Consider the following 22,176-nt stretch of genomic DNA (forward strand, 5'->3'; position numbering starts at 1 on the left):
GGTATCAGTGATGACAGACTTCAGTCATGTAGGGAGACGAGAGAAGCCAGGATTATTATCCTCACAGCAGAGAGGGTAAAGGGATATTTAATTAAGATTTTCAAAATTATAAAGTGCTTTGATTACTACTGGGAGGTGGTCTGCAACCAGAGGATTTGAAGTAATTGGCAAAGGATTGGGTGGTAGAAGATGAGGAGAAAAAATTTTACACAGTAAATTGTGGTGATCTGGAATACACTGCTTGAAAGGGTAGTGGAAGCAGATTTAAGTTTAACTTTCAAAAGGTAATTGGATATACTCGAAAGGAAAGCACTGCAAGGCTACTGGAAAAGAGCAGGGGAATGGGATGAATTGACTAGCTCATTCAAATAACCAGCTCAGGCCTTGCTCTGTGCTGCAAACTTCTGTAATTCTGCTCAGGACAGAAAGTTTATAGTGTGCTGATTAAGAAGTTGAATTTACTGCAGTAATGACCTTATTGACAAGATGAAGCCTCGAGATGATAAAAACATAAAAGTTCTGCTGACATTGGGTTGAGATAATATTCATTTAAAGTGATGCAAAACCAATAGGTTCAAATTATTATGTCAATTTCACATCACTCATTAGGAATAATGGGTTTCTGGCATGTAGGCAAGAAACTATCCACAGATGCCCAATACTAGCATCCAAATGTCAGTTCAAGTATCATGTTATCAAAGAACTGACAGTTAACAATAAGGAGTTAATTTTAAATGCTCCCAAGTAGAATACTGGAACTACGTAGTAGCTTTTAAGTTTAATTATGCACAATTCCAGTTACACTAGTCAGTGAAAAGCTGGAGGCGTAAACAGATTAAGCACTGGTTGGAAATCTCACAACCAAATTATATTAAAATGCTTACATTGTTATGAACCTAAAGCTATTCACATGACTCAAAATGCACAGTAAATCTATTTCATAATGTTTAGAGCAATTAACTCAGTACAAATCACAGTTAAAACCTGAGAACATTTTGGATTGCAAGGCTCAGGTTTACAACAGGAAGCACATATTCAACAATTTAAAATCTTTCACAATAACTAGCCTATCAAAAAAAACCCCAAGCCATTCAGCAGCCAAAAATTTCAATAATTTGGTGATTTTTCAAAACTTTTTCCAGTGATAAAAGAATAACACTCGGGTATGAGACATCTGGCAACAATGCTTTGTTACAAATAAGAGATTTTATTAAAAGGTCATGTTTCAAACTAAAAAAGGATATCCTGAAGAGAGGGATGGTGATCATCCTGAACTCTGCCTGGGGGGCAAGCCCCATGTGATTCAGTAGCCATTGGGCCAGAGGCCCAGGTTGGAACCCATAGAAATTAGAGTGTCATTTTTCACACCCTGATACAGGAGAGGTGCAGCTGGTCTCTCTAGACACAGAATCACAGTCTCAGAGATCTGCAGTGGGAGGAAGGAGCAGAATACTGGTCTTCTGTTCGAAGAGATGGAACCTGTGGACATTTAAGAATCAAAAAGAGTTGCCAGAGGGTCCCTTGCCTCTCGAAGTCAATTTGATGAAACTTAGAAGGGACTTCCAGAAAGGAAGACTCACCCTGATGTGGCAGGGAGAAGGGAGCCTGCTGAAACGCCAAGAGGGATTTGGACTTTATCTACAATGCTACATATTTGCTCAGGTTGTGGCATAATGTAGAAACATGGCATGGGGTTTTTGGTTATGTTAATTGGTTAGTGGGGAAATTGTCATTTTTACACTTTAGCGTACTAGTTGCCTACTAAGTAATGCTGAGTCGATGTTGATTTAAGTTTGTGGCAGTAAAAGTCATAAAACATGAAATATTGTCATGCAATGCTGTCAGTAGCTGGAAAATTCATCTCTCTTTTTAAAAGTTGTTGATCTCTGTGGGGATCGTAACAGTGTGCTTTTGAGAAATTCAGGATTTTGGTCTTCTGGGATCCTACTGTAACAAATATTTAGACTAAGAAACAAATTATAAACGTCCCAATTACATTCTTATTGTCTAAAGAAGGCAGCTCTTAATTTGCATCTCCCTCTGGTTGAAACAAATTTTTCAACCGTTTGCAAATTTTGTGAAGAAATAAAACCCACTACGATCTAATCAGGAAGGCAAGTTGAAGACAAGCTTTGTGAAAGTTCAAAACAATGTCTCATTATGTCTCAGATAGCTAATTGTTTGTATTTATAGCTGGGCAAATCTGTTTAATGTTCTTCTACTGTTGTTGCCAAAGACAAAAATGCCGTGAAAATACCACTTTCTTCACCTACCTGTAATCGGATGGTCTATTTCCTGAATGCTCCTCTCTAGGCCATCTGGAATTTTCATCATCCTGGATGAATTTTATGAAAAGAAATAAAGATTGAAAAAATCTAGAACATCACGGCCACAACTTGATATAAATGTCATAGCATGATACACATTCGGAATACTTTTAACTCAAAGAATGGGTAGGGTTGGGTTGAATGGCATGTTAAAATATAAAAATTTCAAACCCATCTTGAACCCTCCCACTTCAGCCTTTAACAGAGGTGGGGCGGGGGCAGGCAAGACATCTTTTAATCAGAAAGGCGGGTCCCTGACTTAAATGTTTTAATGAAGCTATATGCCTAAGATTTTCATCTTTTTTCTATCATTTACACAGGCTGGCTGGCTTTCCTAGGCCTCAAGAAGCTTGCATGAAAAGGAAGACGACAACTGCTGGATGAAGCAGACTAACTGCTTTTCTCGTGGGTGTGGAGGAACAGAGACTTTCCTATGTTATCTCCGGGCTACAATCATCTCCACAGCCACCCTCTACAAACTTCTCTACAACTATAAAAACAATTATCTGCATATTATCACAGCACAATTAGCTTATGCTTAATACCTCAGCATTGCTATTTGCATTTCCTGCGTACTCCTCAGCATCTCATCCCCAAACTTCTCCCCAACCTGCAATCACTCCGGGCACCTCCCACCAAGTACCTCCCTTCTACACTCTCCCTCTGTGGCCTGGTGCCTACCTGCCTGACAACCTGTCAGCCTCTCAATCTGGTTGGCTGCACCCTAACCTCACACCCACCATTTTCTTATCAGAGCTATTAACTTATTGGTTTGGAGGCCATTATTTAGATTTTATTCTAATCAATTACAATGCCCAGGATAAAATGATAATAAAACATAAACAAGATTTATTAATGAGAAAATCCAGAGAAATTATACACCTTTTCTTCATGTTCAACAAAATCTGAGTTATGTTAAAACTCAACACTGAGAACTAGCAAATTTCCCCAATACCCCAGCAAAAGGCACTTTTACTTAGGCCTGGACAGCAGGGATATTTTGAACCAAGTGAGAAGTCGTCTCATCATCAGTTACATGCCTGTCCCTTCAAAGAGTCAGCCTGGTCAGTTAATGATTTGCAATGTCTTAAAGTGCTACAGAGAGCTACCTAACTTAATATCTAAATTCTAGGCTTCCTAAATTCTATCCTGAAGCCAACTTGATACCAAATAGACTTCCTTTACACCCAAACCTGCCTACATGAGGATTTTTCACCAGTTGATCTTTTGACAATGAGCACAGGTTTTAGCCCTTGAAAGGTGGAAAAAGTTAGAAGCTGACAAAAGTCAAGAAAATTCAGAGTACAAACAGAGAAGAAATTATAAAATCAATGCACATTTTAGGCTTTAAAGGAGTTAAAGGTACTGTAATTGGCACCAATGCCACATTGAGAAAAAGGTCTGAAGTATGTTTGCATATTCATTTTAGAGCAATAGTTGCAAGTAAACAAGTGATTTCTTTTGCCTACTCCTTTCCTTAGAAGTTCAGTTTATGATTATTCTTTTAAAACTTGCTGTAACTAAGAGCATTATTGAATGAGAGACTTGACACAGCTCTGTGCTCAAATGGATAAAGATAATGTGTCTGACACTATGACATTTCAAACAAGAAAACACAATGCATTAAAAAACTGCAGAAAACAAAGGACTTTTACGAACATTTATTACAGCCTTGGTCCAAACAAGGCCAAAAGAACTGAATATCAGAGGTGAGGTGAGAGTGACTGCCCTCAACATCAAGGCAGTATTTGACCAAGTTTGGCATCAGTGAGCCCCTGGCAAAATGTAAGTCAACAGAAATCATGGGGTAAGGCTTTCCACAGCTAGAGCAATACCTAGCACAAGGAAGGCAAATGTGGTTGTTGGAGACCAATCATCTCAGACCCAGGACACAGCTGCAGGAGTTCCTCAGTAACCGAAGAGCAACTATCTTCAGCTGCTTCATCAATGGCCTCCCCTCCATCATAAGGTCAGAAGATGGGAAATTCACTGATAATTAACAGTGTGCTCAGTTTGATTCACAATTCTCCAGATAACAAAACAGCCTGTTCCCACATGCCGTAAGATTTGGATAGCACTTTGGCTTGGACTGAGAAGAGACAAAGGAACATTCATGCTACACAAGTGTCAGGCAATGACCATCTCCAAAAAGTGTGTGTCTAACTACTTCTCCTTGACATTCACTGGCACTACCATCACTAATTCCAGACGATCAATAGCCTGGGGATCACCATTGACCAGAAACGCAACTGGATCAGCTATATAAATACTGCAGCTACAAGAACAGGTTAGAGGCTGGGAATTCTGCGTCAAGTGACTCATCTCCTGCCTCCCCAAAGCCTTTCCATCAGTTATAAGGCACAAATCAGGAGAGTAATGGAATACTCCCCATATGCTTTATAAATGCAGCTCCAACAACACTCAAGAAGCTCAACATTATCCAGGACAAGCTTGAATAAAGAAAGTTCAGAGTGGAAGTTAAAAAGAAATAAGAAAACCAGAAAGAATATGTGAAGAGACTGGCAGCCAACTTGAAAGAGAATCCAAAACTCTTCTATAGATATATAAATAATAAGGTGGTAAAAGGAGGAGGGTAAATTAGGGACCAAAAAGCATATTTACACATGGAGGTAGAGAAGATCATTGCTGAAGCAGCTGAAGATAGTTGGTCTTTGGTTACTGAGGAACACCTGCACACATGTCCTTTGTCTGAGATGATGGACCTCCAACAACCACATTTGTCTTCCTTTGTGCTAAGTATTGCTCCAGCCAGTGGGAAGCCTTCCCCCTGATTTTGGTTGACTTCCATTTTGCCAGAGCTCATTAATGCCACACTTGGTCAAATGCTGCCTTGACGTCAAGGGCAGTCACTCTCACCTCACCTCCGACATTCAGTTCTTTTGGCCTTATTTGGACCAAGGTCATAATAAATGTTCATAAAGGTCTTTTGCATTAACATACTGCAGAAAACATTGTGTTTTCTGGTTTAAAATGTCAGTGTCAGACGTTATTTTCTTTAAGCATTTAAGCACAGAGCTGTGCCAAGTTTTCAACTCTCATTCAATAATGCTCTTAGTTACAGCAAGTTTTTTAAAAAAAACACAAACTAAATTTTGTATTCATCTTCAGCAAGGAAGAATGTGCTACCAAAGTTATAGTGAAAGAGGAGGTAGCTGAATGGGCTAAAAATTGATAGAGGAGTTACTAAAAAGACTGCCTGTAGTTAAAGTTGATAAGTCACCAAGACCAGATGGGAAGCACCTGAGGATGCTGAGGGAAAGGATGGAAATTGCGGAGGCACTGGCCAAATTCTTACAGTCTTCCTTAGATACAGGGGTGACACCAGAGGATTGGAGAATTGCAAAGTTTACACCCTTGTTCAAGAACAAGCCCAGCAACTGCTGGCCAGTCAGTTTAAACTCAACGTTTGGAAAGTTTTTAGAAATGATGATCCAAGACAAAATTAACTGTCACTTGGACAAACATGAATTAAAGAAGGACAAATTGTGTTTAATTAATTAGCTTTGAGTATTTTGATGAGAAATTTCAGGGCTACAGGGAAAAGACATGGGAATGAGAACAGCTGAGTTGCTCTTACAGAGAGCCAGCACGCACACAAAGGGCGAATGACCTCCTTCTGTGCTGTAACTATTCAACGATTCTAAAATTGCTTAAGGGACAGAAAACAGAGGCTGTTTTCAGACTGGAGGGAGACATACAGTAGAGTTCCTCAAGTTCAGGAGTGGGACCTGAACTTTGTGTTTTTGATACACAAAAATGATCTGGACATGCCTCTACAGGGCATAATTTCAAAATTCATAAAAGACACGAAACTTGGGAGTGTAGCAAAGTGAGAAATTTAATAATGGACTTCAAGAGGACACTGTGGTGGAATGGGTGCACATGGCAGATTAAATTTAATACAGAAAAGTGTAAGGTGATGCATACTGGTTGGAGCAATGAGGAAACATTACATGCTAAATGGTACAATTTTAAGTGGGTACTGAACAGAGATGCCTGGGGGCCCAACAAATCTTTGAACATGGTAGGACAGATTAACAAAACAGTTAATAAAGCACATGGGAACCCTGGGTTTCAAAAAGAGCCATACAGTACAAAAGCTAGTAAGTTGCTAAGCCTATGTAAAATATTAGTTCGGTGCCAGCTGAAATTAGTGTGTTCAATTCTGGGCATCATACTTTAGAAATGAAGTGAATGCTTTGGAGAGGGTACTGGAGATTTACTAGAATGATTTGAGGGATTAAGGATTACAATTACATGGATAGGCTGGAGAAGCTGTAATTGATCTGCTTGCAGCAGAGAAGACTGAGGAGATCTGATCAGGATGTTTAGATAAATTAAATCAAGAGAAATTGCTTCCAACAGCTGAAGGATCAAAAGCCAGAAGAAACAGATTTTGGGAGACTGGCAAATGAACCAGGAAAATCTTTTTAACCCAACAAGTGGTTTGGATTGGGAATGCACTTCCTGATAAAGTAATGAATACAAATTCAATAGCAGCCTTCAAAAAGGAACTGGATAAATATTTGGGAGGAAAAATTACTGGATATGGGGGTAGAGTGACGGACTGGGACAAACCAGATTGCTTTTTGAAAGAGCTTTTTGACAGAAAAAAAGGCCTCCTTATGTGTTGTGCTATTCTATGATTATCTGCTTAGGGAATAGTTTCTTCAAGTATGGACTGGGCTAGTTTGATTGATAAGGTACTAGTTAGCTTTGAAACCAGTAATGATCAGGTGTGATTTTTAATTTATTAGCTATTTGACTGGTGTTTAAAATAACGTTTGTGCTGACAGTGCTGTTTGAGTAGATTATAGAAACAAGAGGCAAATGAAGTTGAGGCCAGCTGAGTCAACGAAACAGCTAAAAGAGTTTAGCAATTGGGCTGCAGTTCAAACCAAAGTGCTGCCGATTTGAAATTATTTTCAGTTATTTGGCATTTCCAAACTCTTGGAGTCTACTTAACAGTGAAAGCAGCCTTATGCATAACTTCAAGGCATTCACTTCCTTCGTAAAGTATGATGCCCTGAATTGAATACACTAATATCAGCTGGGGCTGAACTAATATTTTACTTAGACTTAGCATAACTTACTGGCTTTTGCACTCTATGGCTCTTTTAAAACCCAGGGTTTCCATAAGCTTTGCTAACTGTTTTTCAAAGTGTAGTGTCCAGGTTAACCACAGGAATAAGGATTGTATGCAGACAAGCTCACCTGACTTTGAGAAACAGTTCAGACATTCTATACTATATAGGAGAAAGAGTTGATAGAACAAACATTGCTTCAGCTAGACAGCAATACTGAGGCAAAAGAAAGGAACTGGATGGTTGTTCAGAGGGGTGAGGGGGATTAGGATAGAGGCAATGCAGGAAATTCCTAGGGTTCTGAATTGTTTGGTGGGTGTGCAGTGAAGGATACCTATGATGCAGGTGAAGACCAAGAGACTCAGGAAGTCACAAACAAAATTATGACACTCTAGAACCAGTTGCTACAGACAGGGATGAGAAATAGTAGGGGAAGAAAGTCACTAGTGGGAGTGGTTAAAGTAGATTCTATCGTTAGAGGAACGGTGTGCCATTTTTACAGGTGGGATGAGTCCAAGATGAACTATTGCCTCCCAGGCGCCAGGGCAAGGAACATAATGGAGCTCATGGAGACAATCTTGAAAGGAAGGGTTAACTGCCTAAAGTCGTAGTTTATGTGGAACCAATTACATCAGGAAGAATCGAATGAGAATCTTGCAAAAAGTTTGTGTTACACAGTAAAAAGCAAAACTTTTCGGGTAGTGATTTTAGAATTACTGCTAGTGTCTTGTAAGTACCCAGTTACAGAGAAGCAGATCAGACACATTAATAAAAAAACAGAAAATGCTGGAAAAACTCAGCAGGTCTAACAGCATCTGTGGAGAGAAAGACAGAGTTAACGTTTTGAGTCTGTATGACTCTTCTTCAGAGCTGCAAGAAGTTAAGGAAAACATCAAACTTAAGGAAAAAGCATAGAACTACACAAAGGTGTAGGTCGGATAATTGGTCAGAATAAAAAGAACAGCAGATATGACTAAAAGGTTAATTAGGACAAGGAAAGAGTATAAGAAGAAGCTAGCTAGATGTGTAAAAATGATAGTAAGAGTTCCTACAGGTATTTAAAAAGGAAAAGAGTAGGTAAAGTGAGTTCTAGTCCTTTAGAGAGTGACAATGGGGAGTTAATAGTAGATAATAAAGAAATGGCTGATGAAATGAACAAATATTTTGCTTCTGTCTTCATTGTAGAAGATACAAAAAACATCCTGTAATAGCTGTAAATCAAGAGGTGGAAGGGAGAGGGGAACAGTGAAATTGCAATCACCAGGAAAGCGATACTGTGCAAACTGATGCAGCTGCAGGCTGACAAGCCTCCGGATCCCGGTGGACTTTATCCTAGGGTCTCAATGAGGTAGTAGTTGCGTTGATGTTGATTTTCCAAAATTCGCTAGATTCTGGAAAGGTTCTGTCAGACTGAAAAGTAGCGAATATAACCCCTCAATTCAAGAAGGGACCGGAGCAAAAAAACAGAAAACTATAGGCCAGTTAGCTTGATGTCTGTCATGGGGAAGGTGTTAGAATTGATCATTAAGGAGGTTATATCTGGGCACATAGAAAAACTGAAGGTAATCGGGAAGAGTCAACATGGTTTTTGAAAGGGAAATCATGTTTAACCAATTTATTGGAGTTCTTTGAAGAAGTAACATGCGCTGTGGTTAAAGGGAGCCTGTAGATGTACTGTGCTTGGATTTCCAAAAGGCATTTAATAAGATGCCACATCAAAGGTTATTGCAGAAAATAAAAGCTCGTGTTGTAGTGGGTAACGTAGAAGATTGGTTGGCTTGCAGAAAACAGAGTATGCATAAATGGGTCTTTTTCTGATCAGCAGGATGTGACAAGTGGAGACCCGCAGGAGTCTGTGCTGGGGCCACAAATTTTTACAATTTACATCAATGACTTAGATAAGGGGAGCGAAGGCGTGGTAGCTAAATTTGCAATGACACAAAGATAGGTAGGAAAGTATGTTGTGAAGAGAACATAAGGAAGTTGCAAACAATATAGATAGGTTCAGTGAGGGGCAAGGATCTGGCAGATGGAGTATAATGTGGGAGAATGTGAAGTTGTTCACTTTGGCAGGAAAAACAAAAAACCAGAACTACTCCAAAATTCTGAGGTGCAGAAGGATCTTAGGAGTTCCAGTGCATGAATCACAAAAAGTAGTTTGCAGATACAGCAAGTAATTAAGAAAGCAAATGGAATGCCAGCCTTTTTTACGAGAAGAATTGAATTGAAAAGTAAGGATAAAAGCAAAATACGGTGGATGCTGGAAATCTGAAACAAAAACAGAAAATGCTGGAAAAGCTCAGGTCTAGCAGCATCTGTGGATAGAGAAACAGAGTTAACGTTTCGAGTCCGTATGACTCTGAAAAATGGCCATACGGACTCGAAACATTAACTCTGTTTCTCTCTCCACAGGTGCTGCCAGACCTGCTGAGTTTTTCCAGCATTTTATGTTTTTATGTGAAAAATAAGGATGTTATGCTGCAGTTATACAGGGCATTAATGAGGCCACATCTCGACTACTGTGTGCAGTTTTGGTCTCCTTATTTAAGGAAGGCTGTAAATGTGTCGGAGGCGGTTCAGAGGAGGTTTACTAGATTGATACCTGGAATGAGCAGGTTATCTCATGAGGAAAAGTTAGACAGATTGGGTTTGTTTCCACCGGAGTTTAGAAGAGTGAGGGGTGACTTGATTGAAATATATAAGATCCTGAATGGTCTTGACAAGGTGGGCATGGAAAAGATGTTTTCTCTTGTGGGTGAGTCCAGAGCTAGGGGACACTGTTTTCAAATTAGGGGTCACCCGACAGAAATTTTTTCTTTCAAAGGGTTATGTGACTTTGGAGCTCTGCCTCAGGAGGTGGTGGAGGCAGGGTAATTGAATATTTTTAAGGCGGAGGTAGATGATTCTTGTTAGGCAAGGGAATCAAATGTTAATCGGGGAAAGATGGGAACGTGGAATTCAAAACACAGAGCAGCCCATGGTCATACTGAATGGTGGAGCAGCTCAAGGGGCTTAATAGCCTACTTCTGCTCCTACTTCGTATGTTTATATGTCATAGCAACTATTTAGAACAAATCCCAATAATTGCATACTTAATTCATGAACCTTGTAAAAACGGGGATGGGGGGGGGGCGAAAGAGGGGGTTATCTTTACCCAGGAGCCAGTTTTGGGTGAAGGACCAAACCGTCGGCCATATCCATAATCTCGATTGTCAGCAGAATAACCTCGATACTCCTCTGAATGGTTGTAATAATCATATTCACGGCTTGTGCTGCCTCCTCTTCCTCCATCACCACCATGGTCATAATCCTGCCTTCTCGGCATCACTTGCACTGCTCTTTGAAATTCTGGCGTGTCCTAGGAGAAAAGGTTCAAAATATCTGTAGCACAACACCATAATAACATATTGTCATGAGGAGAATGTTTTTTTAAACCTATGCACACATTGCAGAAGAATATAAATCTAATAATATCCCATTAAAGTAAACTTTGGTAATGATTTAAATTTCTGACTGCTGCTTAAGTAAAAATGTTAACTTAGAGCCTTAGAAAAATTACGGTGCAGAAAGAGGCCATTCAGCCCATAATGTCTGCACTGGACAAAAAGAGAAAAAAAGAAACTCTGCTCATTTTAATCCCACTCTCCAGTACCTGGTCCGTAGCCTCGCAGGTTACAGCACTTCAAGTGCAGATCCAGGTACTCTTTAAATAAGTTGTGCATTTCAGCCTCAACCACCAACTTAGGCAGTGAGTTCCAGATGCCCACCACCTTCTGGGTGAAAACATTTTTCTTCATGTTCCCATTAATCCATCTACCAATCACCTTAAATTTATGCCCCCTGGTAATTGACCCCTCAGCTAGGGGAAACAGGTCTTTCCTGTCTACTCCATCTAGGCCCCTCAAAATTTTATATACCTTAATTAGTCATCCCTTAGCCTCCTCCGTTCTAAGGAAAACAGCCCTAGCCAATCCAATCTCTCCTCATAGCTGCAATTTTCAAGCCCTGGCAACATTCTTGCAAATCTCCTTTGCACTCTCTCCAGAGCAATTATGTCCTTCCTGTAATGTGTGACCAGAACTTTATGCAAAATTCCAGCTGTGGCCTAACAAGCGTTTTATACAGTTCCATAATTACATCCCTGCTTTTGTATTCAATACTTCGCCCAATAAAGGAAAGCATTCCATATGCTTTCTTGATCACCTTGTCCATCTGTCCTGGCACCTTCAAAGACCTGTGGACACGCACTCCAAAGTCTCTCACTTCTTTGCGATAACCTCCCATTTATTGAGTATTCCCTTGCTTCATTTGTGCTCCCCAAAAGCATTACCTCACACTTATCCGGATTCAATTCCATTTGCCACTTCTCTACCTGCTCAACCAAACCATTGATATACTAGAGTCGACAACTACCCTCTTCACTATCAACTACACGGCCAATTTTTATGTCATCTGCAAATTTCCCAATCATGCCTCCCACATTTAAGCCTAAATCATTAATATATACAATAAACACTAAGGGCCCCAACACTGAACCCTGTGGAAACCATTTTCCATTTACAAAAACATCCATCGATCATTACCCTTTGTTTCTTGTCACTAAGCCAATTTTGGATCCAATCTGCCACCTTCCCCTGTATCCCATGAGATCTCGCTTTCCTGACCAGTCTGCCACGTGGGACCTCATCAAATTCCTTACTGAAATCCATGTAGACAATATCCACAGTGCTACCCTCATCAATCCTCCTTGATACTTCCTCATAAAAATTCTATTAAGTTAGTATGGCATGATCTTCCCCTAACAAAACCATGACTATCCCTGATCAATCTGTGCCTTTCTAAGTGACAGTTTACCCTGTGTCTCAAAATTGTTTCCAATAATTTGCCCACCACCAAAGTCAGACTGACAGGCCTATAATTTTCTGGCCTATCCCTCTCACCCTTTTTAAATAATGGTGCACCATTCGCACACCTCCAATCCTCTGGGACCTCGTCTATATCTAGTGAGGACTGGAAAATGATCCTCAGAACATCCGCTATTTCCTCCGTGGGTTCTTTCAACAGCCTGGGATACAATCCATCTGGCCCGGGTGATTTATCCTCCTTCAAAGATGCCAGTCCCTCAAGTGCTTCTTCTCTCACAATGCTTATTGTATCAAATATTTCACACTCCTCCTCTTTTACTAGAATGTCTGCATCATCCCTCTCCTTAATAAAGACAAAGTACTCATTGAGAACCCTGCCCACATCTTCTGCATCAATCCACAAGTTACCACGTACATCTCTGTTAAGCCCTACCTTTTCCTTAGTCATTCTCTTGCTCTTAATGCACTGGTAAAACATATTAAGATTTTCTTTGATTTTACCTGTCAATATGTTTTCATATCCTCTCTTTGCTTTCCCAATTTCCAATTTTACTTCACCCCTGTACTTTCTATACTCCTCTGGGCTTTCTGCAGTATTAAGTCTTTTGTGACTGTCATAAGCTTTCTTTTTGTGCTTTATCTTGGCCTGTATGCTTCTCGATAACCAGGGGGCTCTAGATTGGGCAGTACCACCCTTTTTCTTTGTGGGGACATGTCCACACTGTGCCCGTAGAATCTCAGCTTTGAATGCCTCCCACTGATTTGACACAGTTTTTCCTTCTAAACCTGTTTCCAGTCCACTCTTGCCAACTCACTCCTCAGCTTTGTAAAATTTGTCTTCCTCCAGTTTAGAACTTTTACTCATGCTCTATCTTTGTCCTTTTCAATAATGATGCTAAATCTAACCATATTATGGTCACCATCTCCAAAATGGTTCCCCACTGCTACTTCATTCACTTTCCCAGCTTCATTTCCTAAAATTAAATCTAGAATTGTGGCCCCTCTTGTTGGGTGTTATGTGCTGACTAAAAAAGTTCTCTTGAACTTATGGGACAATAAGTAATTAACCAGCTTTGCCATATCGGCAGAGAACAAATGATTTAATTAAAATTGAGTGCCAAGGGACTATTTAACAAAGGAGGGAAATTTAGTCCATTTCTGCTCACTCACATTCCTAGCAGTGGTCACCGGATTTCAATAAGAAATTAAGACTATCCTTTATTTTCCCTGCCGTAGACATACTGAAGCCAATTTTTCTGCATTTGCTTTCAGTGAGGATACAAGATTGGTTATCAGCACAGACTGTGGAACCATCTGTGTGGGTCAGTTCTGTACCATGCAGAACATTGATATCAGCTCTCCCAACCCTGGTTTCTTCGGGCAGCAACTTTCAGAAAAGGCAGACACTGGTTCATTGTGGCTATAATCTAGTCATATAACAAAATTCTCCACTGACTATCAGTACAAAATTTGAAGCAAGTCCCTACTAAACTGGTATGCGGATAAAAGTCCACAGTTTGCTGTTTGTGATCTCCAGTTTCCATAGCTTTTGATAACATTTATGCCTTGCGTATACAAATCATCTTGCATGCCACTTCAATTTCTCCCGTTCTGCAATCTTCATACAATATTTGCCCTACCTTCTGACATTATTTCTTGGATCAAGCCCTGCCCTTACCTCCACCACAACAAGCCAAAAAGAACAGCTGAAGCTTTCTGGAATTGCTACTGGAGATAAGCAAATATCAAGGGTTAATTCAGCCTCCAATTTTTCTTTCTGAAGCATGAAAAATGTCTTCTCTACACCAAGGTCATTTGTATGCAAAGCAATTTTTCAAATAATATCAAACCGTCGATGTTGGAACTTACTTTCTAGGTACTCCAGTAATTAAGAAATGCATGCTTGTTTAAGTTTGTTACATATCAAGTTTTCTCATTTAATAACAATGTCTGTGGTATTTTAATCCTGTGAAACTATATTTCTCATCCTCTAGCCCTCCTTTATCTTGCAATCCGCATTTTATGCATGGCCACAGAATTTGCTCCCTTGCCTTTATCAATTCCACTTCAAGGCAAAGACACATATCCGTGCTCAGCATCCTCTCACAGCTGATGTCAATAACAGTAGTATCCCCAACAATTTTGTCATGGAGTGACATAACTTACCATAGATTGTGGCGTATAAGACAACCCAATCTTTTCAGTGCCAAAATTCATGATTTTGCATTTACTCAGCATTTAAGTCAGCTCCTTTTTCAGCTCTGAAATGTATACTCACATTAGTAGTCAGCCTCATTTTTCACTCCAAAAATGTAAGTTTTACTTATACAGTACTGTAAGTCAGCACATGGGATCAAGCAAGGGAGATTACACTTGCACAGAGCAGACCACGCATGATGTGGCAAATGACGAACAGAAATGGGTCTCCATGAATTTCGATACGCCCAGCAGCTGAATTGTGGAGTGGAAAGGTTCAAAAACAGTTCTAGTGAAAACGACAGGACATGAGAAGACAAAATTCACAGTGGTACTAGCCTACAAGGCCGACAGAATGGAATTAAAGTATATGGTAATTTTCAAACATAAAACCGTGCTGAACATTAAGGTGCCTGCAGGAGTTTTTGTGTATGCCCATGACAACGGTTGGATGGAGTGAACTTATGGATCGATAATATGTGGAATAGGCATCCCAGTGGCCTACAAAAGGAGTGCAGCTTATTTGTGTGGGATGTGTTCAGGTCCCATATAACAGGTGAGATCAAGAGGTGCCTGCAAAGAATAACACCCATATCGTGGCTATAGCAGGGTTTAACATCTGTAGTTCAACTTTTGGATGCTTGTCTCAACAAGCCATTCAAGGATCATGTTCATGCTGAATGGAATAAGTGAGTTGCAGAAAAAGCCTTCACAAAGAGTGGAAATGTGCATAATGCCCTGCTTTATGTTTATGTGGTTTTATTTTCAAACTGGCTGGGATGCTATTAGTGCACCAAGTTCACCAGATTGTTGAAAAAAAGTGCAGAATATCCAATTCAGTGGATGGAGAGGAAGATTATTTGTTGTGGCCTGGTGATTCTGAAAGTGAAAATGCCACATCTGATCCAGAGTGGGATCCTTAATTGATGCCATAGCCAAAGTGACTCAGACTGAATTCGATGAACTTTTTGCGTTGGATGCCGAAGACAATGGATTTGGTGGTTTTAAAATTAATTATAGTTAAAAGGTACCTTTGTACATTTAATGCATTCAATAAACCGTGCCATATTAATTTAATAAAATTGTCTGTGTTTTTTTCCTTCACATTTCAAAACGGCAACCACCCACATCGCCGGTTCACATTTTATACTCGATGTATACGTTTTTGGAAGGATCTTGGGAGGCTTCAAAGGTTGATTTATACGCCACAATCTATGGATAATGTCTTGATCTTAAGCATATTATGATCAAGAGACTTAGAGAATGCCTGCCACTTCCTCATCAAGACAGGGCTTGGGAAGAACAACAAAATGGAAACACTTGGATAATTGATGGCGACAACATCCACTATGCTGCCTCTACAATTTAATAATGATTATATAAGCCACACAAGTATTATAAAGCTTAATATAAGTTCCCTTAATACCACTTTTTAGAAAAATCATTCTCAGGATAGGAATCGCTGGTAATTATTTCCCACCTCCAATTGCTCCAAGAAGTTGGTGATCACAGAATGCAACACAGGAGGGGACTGGCCTGTTCTGTTCACACTGCCTCTCTGTAAGAACTCAGCTAGACTCAATCCCCCACCCTTTTCCTGTAGCCATGATTTTTTTCTCTCTTCACGTGCTTATCCACTTCTTTAATGAAAGCCATGAATCTGCCTCCACCAGGGTTTCAGCAGGGCATTCTAGTTCCTAACCACTCACTGCGTAAAGTTTCTCTATGTCACTGTTGTTTCTTCTGCAATCACCTTAAATCAGTGTCTTCTGGTTCTTGATCCTTTCTCCATTGGGAACAGTTTCTATTTACTCTTGTCTAGATCCCTCATGATTTTGAGCACCTCAACCAAATCTCCTCTCAAACTTAGAATGGTTACAGCATAGGAGGAGGCTATTCAGCCTCTTATGTCCATGCCAGCTCTCTGTGCAAGTGACTGTTAATCTAACCTGGATCATTGTTTCTAAAAGCTTTCCCACCACCGAGGTTAAACATACTGGTCTATAGTTGCTGAGTTTATCCGTACACCCATTTTTTGAACAAGGGTGCAACATTTGGAATTCTCCAGTCCTCTGGCACCACCTGGCTATCTAATGAGGATTGGAAAATTATGGCCAGTGCTGACACTGCAATATTCTCCTTAATCAATACTGCCATCCCTCCTCTTTTCTTTCCTTCCACGTCTTTCCTGAACACCTTGTGTCCAGAAATATTTAGTACAGAGTCCTGCCCTTTTTTAGGTGCCGGATCTTATGCATATGCACTGTAAAACAAATTTAGATCCTATGGTATTCCCTCTTTGTCTGATCCCACTGAGACATTACTATTTCTTACTCTAGTCTATCTGTGATGATCCACTTTGTCAATATATCAGCAATTACATTGTCATGGTCCAACTCTGGTTTCTCTTCAGATCGTATAAATCTTTCTCCTTTTGCTAAAGATTTTCGTGGAGAGGAGCACTCAGAGTTTAAATTAAAAAACAAACTTTTTGTTGACTGGCAATTACATTGTTAAGACAACTGCTTGTTGAAACAGGTGATGGGCATTGGTTCACCTATTAAAATTGAATAAATATGTACAGCTATAACACTCCAGTGTGGGAGGGACTGAGAAAGTTTGTTGCACTGAAGAGCTGTCTTGAGGATAAACCAGCTTGAGGTAAAAGACTAGCTTTGGACTCAATCTTCCATGACAAGCACTTATTGTGACTAACACACCTTCAATTGCACCATTCCTTTATAGCAGTTTGAAACAAATGAGTGGCTTGCTAAGCCACCTCAGAGAGTGGTTAAGAGTCAACTGCTTTAGTGTGGAACTGAAGTAACCTAGTCCAAACTGGTTAAGGAGGACAGGTTCTCTTCCCTGAAGGACACCAGTGAGCCAATTGGGCTATTAACATAATCCAACAGTTTCATGATCAATTCAAAGACGCACTAAATTGCTTACAGAGCAAGGTGATCCCACGTTCAACCAAATTAGCTGATTTCATCCAAGTGGCACTAGCACAAACAACTGTAATATGGAGAAGGGGATGCGAGAAAAATAAATGTGCATGAACTGAATCAATTGTAGGTGTGATGGAATAAGATGTCAGCATTTATTATCTAGGACTAGGCATGTTAGAACTTGACTAAGGGAGATCAGAAGAAAAATGAGAATCCAATTACAGTTAAAGTTTCAATTAAACATACTGCATGTTGTGTTCTTTCAGGATGCAAGCGGCCCCGTTGATTTCTTTCGCCACATTGCGATCGTGACTCAGACCACATTCCCTCTTATATATACTGCTCGGCTGTGAAAGAAAAACAGGGATTAAGTGACACATACTACAAGACTAACAATTGTCCTGTTTTGCATTATATAAAGTGTTTACGAGCCTATTTCCTTTCATGTCATAGTGAGTCTGCATGGCTGACTGTTGAGCACCAAAAATGTGCCATCAAATCACCACCTTGCTTTTATTTCCAAGGTAAAGCATTAGGGATTTTAAAAAAAGTTCTACATGTTATTTAGAAGTACAGTATCTGTGAAAGGGCAATTTCATTACAACCAAAATAACAGACATCTTCACATATTTAAACCACAATTTTATGAATATTAAATGTAAAGTTTACAAAAACACATTTAATTGCTACAACGTTAACACAAGGCTATGATGTCAACATAATTTATTACACCAAATGTCATGGGATAAATTACAACTGCGATATAATAGGGAGAGAAGAAACAAATTTAATTTGAAGCATACTTAAAAGAAGAAACGTTTATTGGAACCTCCAGCTATATCTGGATGCATCCAGCTGCATTGGATATTGGGAGGTGTACTTTCTCTTTTTTTGGCAAGCTTTTATTCTTGGGTGGTTTAATGCCAGCTGCTTCCATACAAGGAATCTTCCTTGATAAATTACAGGTATTCTATTTCTTAATTTTCTTACTTTGCATTTATACAGTATTTTTATTTACATTTTTCTACCTTCATTTTGCACTGTTCCATTACTTCTCCAGAAACCAGATTGCAACAAGAGTCAAAAAGTTCACCATTTTCAATAATTAGGGATTTACATGAAATATGTTGACAAAAAATGCAATTATTTACAATTTTAAAACTGAGACAAGAAAAGGCCAGTTGTTAAACCTTGTTTCTTTACAAACTATGCATTTAATCCCAAGGGAAAATTCAGCATATCTTCTCCGATACCTAAAAGCATACAAGCTAAACTCAGCAACATGAATCCATCCTCACAGCTCCATCAATGAAACTGGGTGCATTAATAACATCCCCACCTCCTCTATCAGCACAAGCCTAAATTATTTGTATGGCTATTTGTGCTTGCAGCTCACCAACCTTATTTCTCACTCTACATGTGCTCACATCCATGCACCATAATCTAATTTAAATCTTATTTCATTCCCTTTTAGTTTGACCCCACTAATACCTGACTATTTCTAACTAATACTATCTGTCTCTCCCAACCCTTTATGCACCTTGTTTCTCCTATCTAATGCAACATTCTGATTTCAATATCCCTGCCAGTTTAAACATTCTTCAACAGCACTAGGAAACCGCCCTGCAAGGACATTGGTCCTGACCCTGTAAAATTACGATCCATTCTGCCTATAAAGGTCCCATCTCCCCAAGAACCCGTCCAAATGTCCTAAAGTGCTCCCTTCCTGCATCAGCTTTCTAGCCAGGCATCCATCTGTTCCATCTTCCTGTTTGTATTCATTAGTGCGTGACACTGAGATTAATCCAGCAATTACTACCTTTGAGGTCCAGTTGTTAGTCTCCTTCCTAGCTCCCTAAAATCTTTCCATCTTTCTACCCATGATCTTGGTACTGACATGGACCACAGTCTCTGGCTGTTCACCTTCCCTCCTCAGAGTGCTCTGCAGCCTCTCAGTATCATCCCTCACCCTTGCACCAATGAGGTAATATGCCAATCCAAAATCAAACGTGTAGCTGCAGGAACGCCGGTCTGCTCCCCAACTACAGAATCACCCATCCCTATTGCATTCCCAATCGTCTTCTGCTGAGCAACCTGTGACATCCTGGACTTGGCTCTGGCTGCACTCCCCAAATGAACAATCACCCTCACCAGTATTCAGAACTAAATATGATTGGAGAGCAAGATGTATTAAGGGGGCACCTGCACTACCTGCCTGGTCTACCTGATTGTCAAGCAGTCATTCGTTTCCTCTCTGCCTGCTCATCCTTCAGCTGTGGGGTGACCACCTCCAGAAACATGCAACACACAAATTCTCAGTCTCGTGGATGCACCGCACTGACTCCAGCTACTGTTCAAACTCCAAAACTCAAGCTCCTGCAACTGAAGATACTTCCTGCACATGTAGCTGTCCAGGAGAAGAGCCCTGAAGATCCCATATGGAGCAGGATGTGCATCTGACAGGTCTAAGGTGCCCTCCATATTTCTATTTATTAGACTACTAACTAAATAAATTGATTAGAAATAAAACTTAAGACTTAATAATCAAACTTAAGATTTAAAACCAGATTTAATTATTCTAGCTCCTTATCTTAAATCCTTACCTCAATACTTACCTTCTATAGTGAACTTAGTTCCATTGAGATCAGCCACTCCTTCCTCTCTTTACAGACACTGACCTCACACGAATGTCACTATTTCAATTTTTGCCTGTGGTCCTTCCAGTCAAGCTTGCTCTGCTGTCATGCCCTTTATCTCAAACTGCTCTTGCTCCTCCACAGTCTCCTTTTTGGCAGTGTCTTCTTTGGTGAAGACAGATGCAGTAGTACCTCAGCCACAGGCTTTGCCACCATGCATAAAATCCCTTTTTGGTCCCTGATCAGTCCTACTTGTCCTTTTACTGTCCTTTTTCCTATTTATATGCCTATAGAAGATCTTTGGATACCCTTTTATGTTAGCTGCCAGTCTTCCTTCTGTTACTCTTATTTCTTTTTCACTTCTCCTCAGAACTTTGTATATTCAACCTTGTTCTCTCTTGTAAAAAAATACCTGTCACACACACCCTCTTTCTACTTCATCTAACTCTATCCCTTTCGTCATCCAAGAAACTCTGACTTTGGTTGTCCCACCTTTCCCCCTCATGGGAACGTACCTCAACTGTACCCTAACTATCTCCTCTTTAAAAAGGCAGCCAATTGTTCAATTACAGTTTTGCCTGCCAATCTTGGATTCCAATGTACTTGAACCAAATCTGTTCTCACACCATTGAAATTGGCCCTTCCAAAATTCTTTTTTTTTAAAACTCTGGATTGCTCCTTGCTCATTTCCATAGCTAACCTAAACCTTGATACCATAAAGAAAACTGGAGCCTCTACCATCCTTATCCATAGCTATGAACTACAACATGGATGTGAAAGTGCACGTTGCCACAGTAGCTCGAACTTCTTGGGGAGCCAGTTGGCAGGACAGCCGGTGTAGATCAGATTGGTGCCAGCAGCATGGGGATCAACCCCCATTCCAGGTGGGTTGGATTCGAAACCCGTCTCCTTGCCCTACCCGTGATGGAAATCGCAGGACTGTGGGTCGGACTTGCCTTCAGGGCAGGGAACCGAAGAAGTCATCACAGGGTCACGGAACTATGCAACTTTGTCCCCCAAAGGGATGTGAATACTGGGTCAACCGAAATTCTCAAGACAGAGATAAATGTTTGATTGTGAAGCGTACCAAGGGATATGGAGCAAAGGTAGCTAAATAGAGCTGAGATACAGATCAGGCATGGTTGAATAGAATGACACAAAAGGGGGAAGATAGTGGTGTAGTGATAATTTCACTGGGCCGGTAATCCAGAGACCCAGGCTAACACTCTGGGGACATGGGTTCAAATCCCACCACAGCAGCTGGTGGAATTTAAATTCAAATGTGAAAATCTGGAATAAAACTAGCCTCAGTAGTGGCAGCCATGAAACTATCATTGACTGTTGTAAAAACCCATCTAGTTCACTAATGTCCTTTAGGGAAGGAAATCTACCATCCTTACCTGGTCAGGCCACATGTAACTCCAGATCCACAGCAATATGTCTGACTCTTAGCTGCCCTCTGAAATGGTCTAGCAAGGCACTCAGTTCAAGGGCAATTAGGGATGGGCAAAAAATGCTGGCCTTGCCAGCAACACCCACATCCCATGAAAGAATAAAGTAAAAATAAAACCAACAGGCTTGGGACTGGAAGCATGAAGCAGATGCTCTGATATTGTTTTGCTGAATGAGTGTGTCAAGAGACACATGAATCCTACAGAGTTTTTTTTTAGAATCAAATGTTAATTTGGGGTTCTGATTTTGATTCATGTGCCAATAAGGCAACCGCCGCTCAAATTTACCACAGGAATTTATAAATCCAGGCAGGCTGCAGATTAGTCCCACCAAGTGTCAAATCCAAAGTGATGCCTCCTATACTCCTAATGTACAAATGGACCCACACATCTCGGCTCTAGTACACCCAGGAATGAGGGGAGGGGATGGTAGTATGAGGAGGAAAAAAAGAAAGGAGAGGATGGAAAGTGGAATCAAAGCTGGTTCCCGGGTTCCGGTGGCAGTTGTGTGTCGAAGCGCACCCTAAGCCGCTGAGCACGGATGATAAAGTGACAGCCGCCTTTGGTCCGGGCAACACTATCCCTGCAATGCACCAAAGGATGAACATAACGAACGGCGGTCAGGAAAGCCCATCGCCATCAGCTGCC

The 22,176-nt window shown here is 40.4% G+C and overlaps 1 protein-coding gene and 1 pseudogene across 5 annotated transcripts in view; one reads left to right on the forward strand and one right to left on the reverse strand.

The window, feature by feature from the left end:
• pphln1 (periphilin 1) overlaps nt 1-22,176 on the reverse strand; it is a 207,829-nt gene that overhangs the window by 184,913 nt on the left and 740 nt on the right. For all 5 annotated transcript variants that reach the window (XM_078568452.1, XM_078568455.1, XM_078568456.1 and 2 more), the window contains exons 2-4: nt 17,688-17,788; nt 10,587-10,790; nt 2,274-2,335 (exon numbers count right to left, since the gene is read on the reverse strand). In XM_078568452.1, coding sequence (XP_078424578.1) covers nt 2,274-2,335; nt 10,587-10,790; nt 17,688-17,765 — 344 coding nt within the window. In that variant the 5' untranslated portion in view covers nt 17,766-17,788. The remainder of the gene's footprint in view (nt 1-2,273; nt 2,336-10,586; nt 10,791-17,687; nt 17,789-22,176) is intronic.
• On the forward strand, nt 16,887-17,009 carry LOC144696836 (U5 spliceosomal RNA; annotated as a pseudogene).

The sequence above is a fragment of the Cetorhinus maximus genome, chromosome 22 (assembly GCF_964194155.1).
Source record: "Cetorhinus maximus chromosome 22, sCetMax3.hap1.1, whole genome shotgun sequence".
In the NCBI taxonomy this organism is placed as follows: domain Eukaryota; kingdom Metazoa; phylum Chordata; class Chondrichthyes; order Lamniformes; family Cetorhinidae; genus Cetorhinus; species Cetorhinus maximus.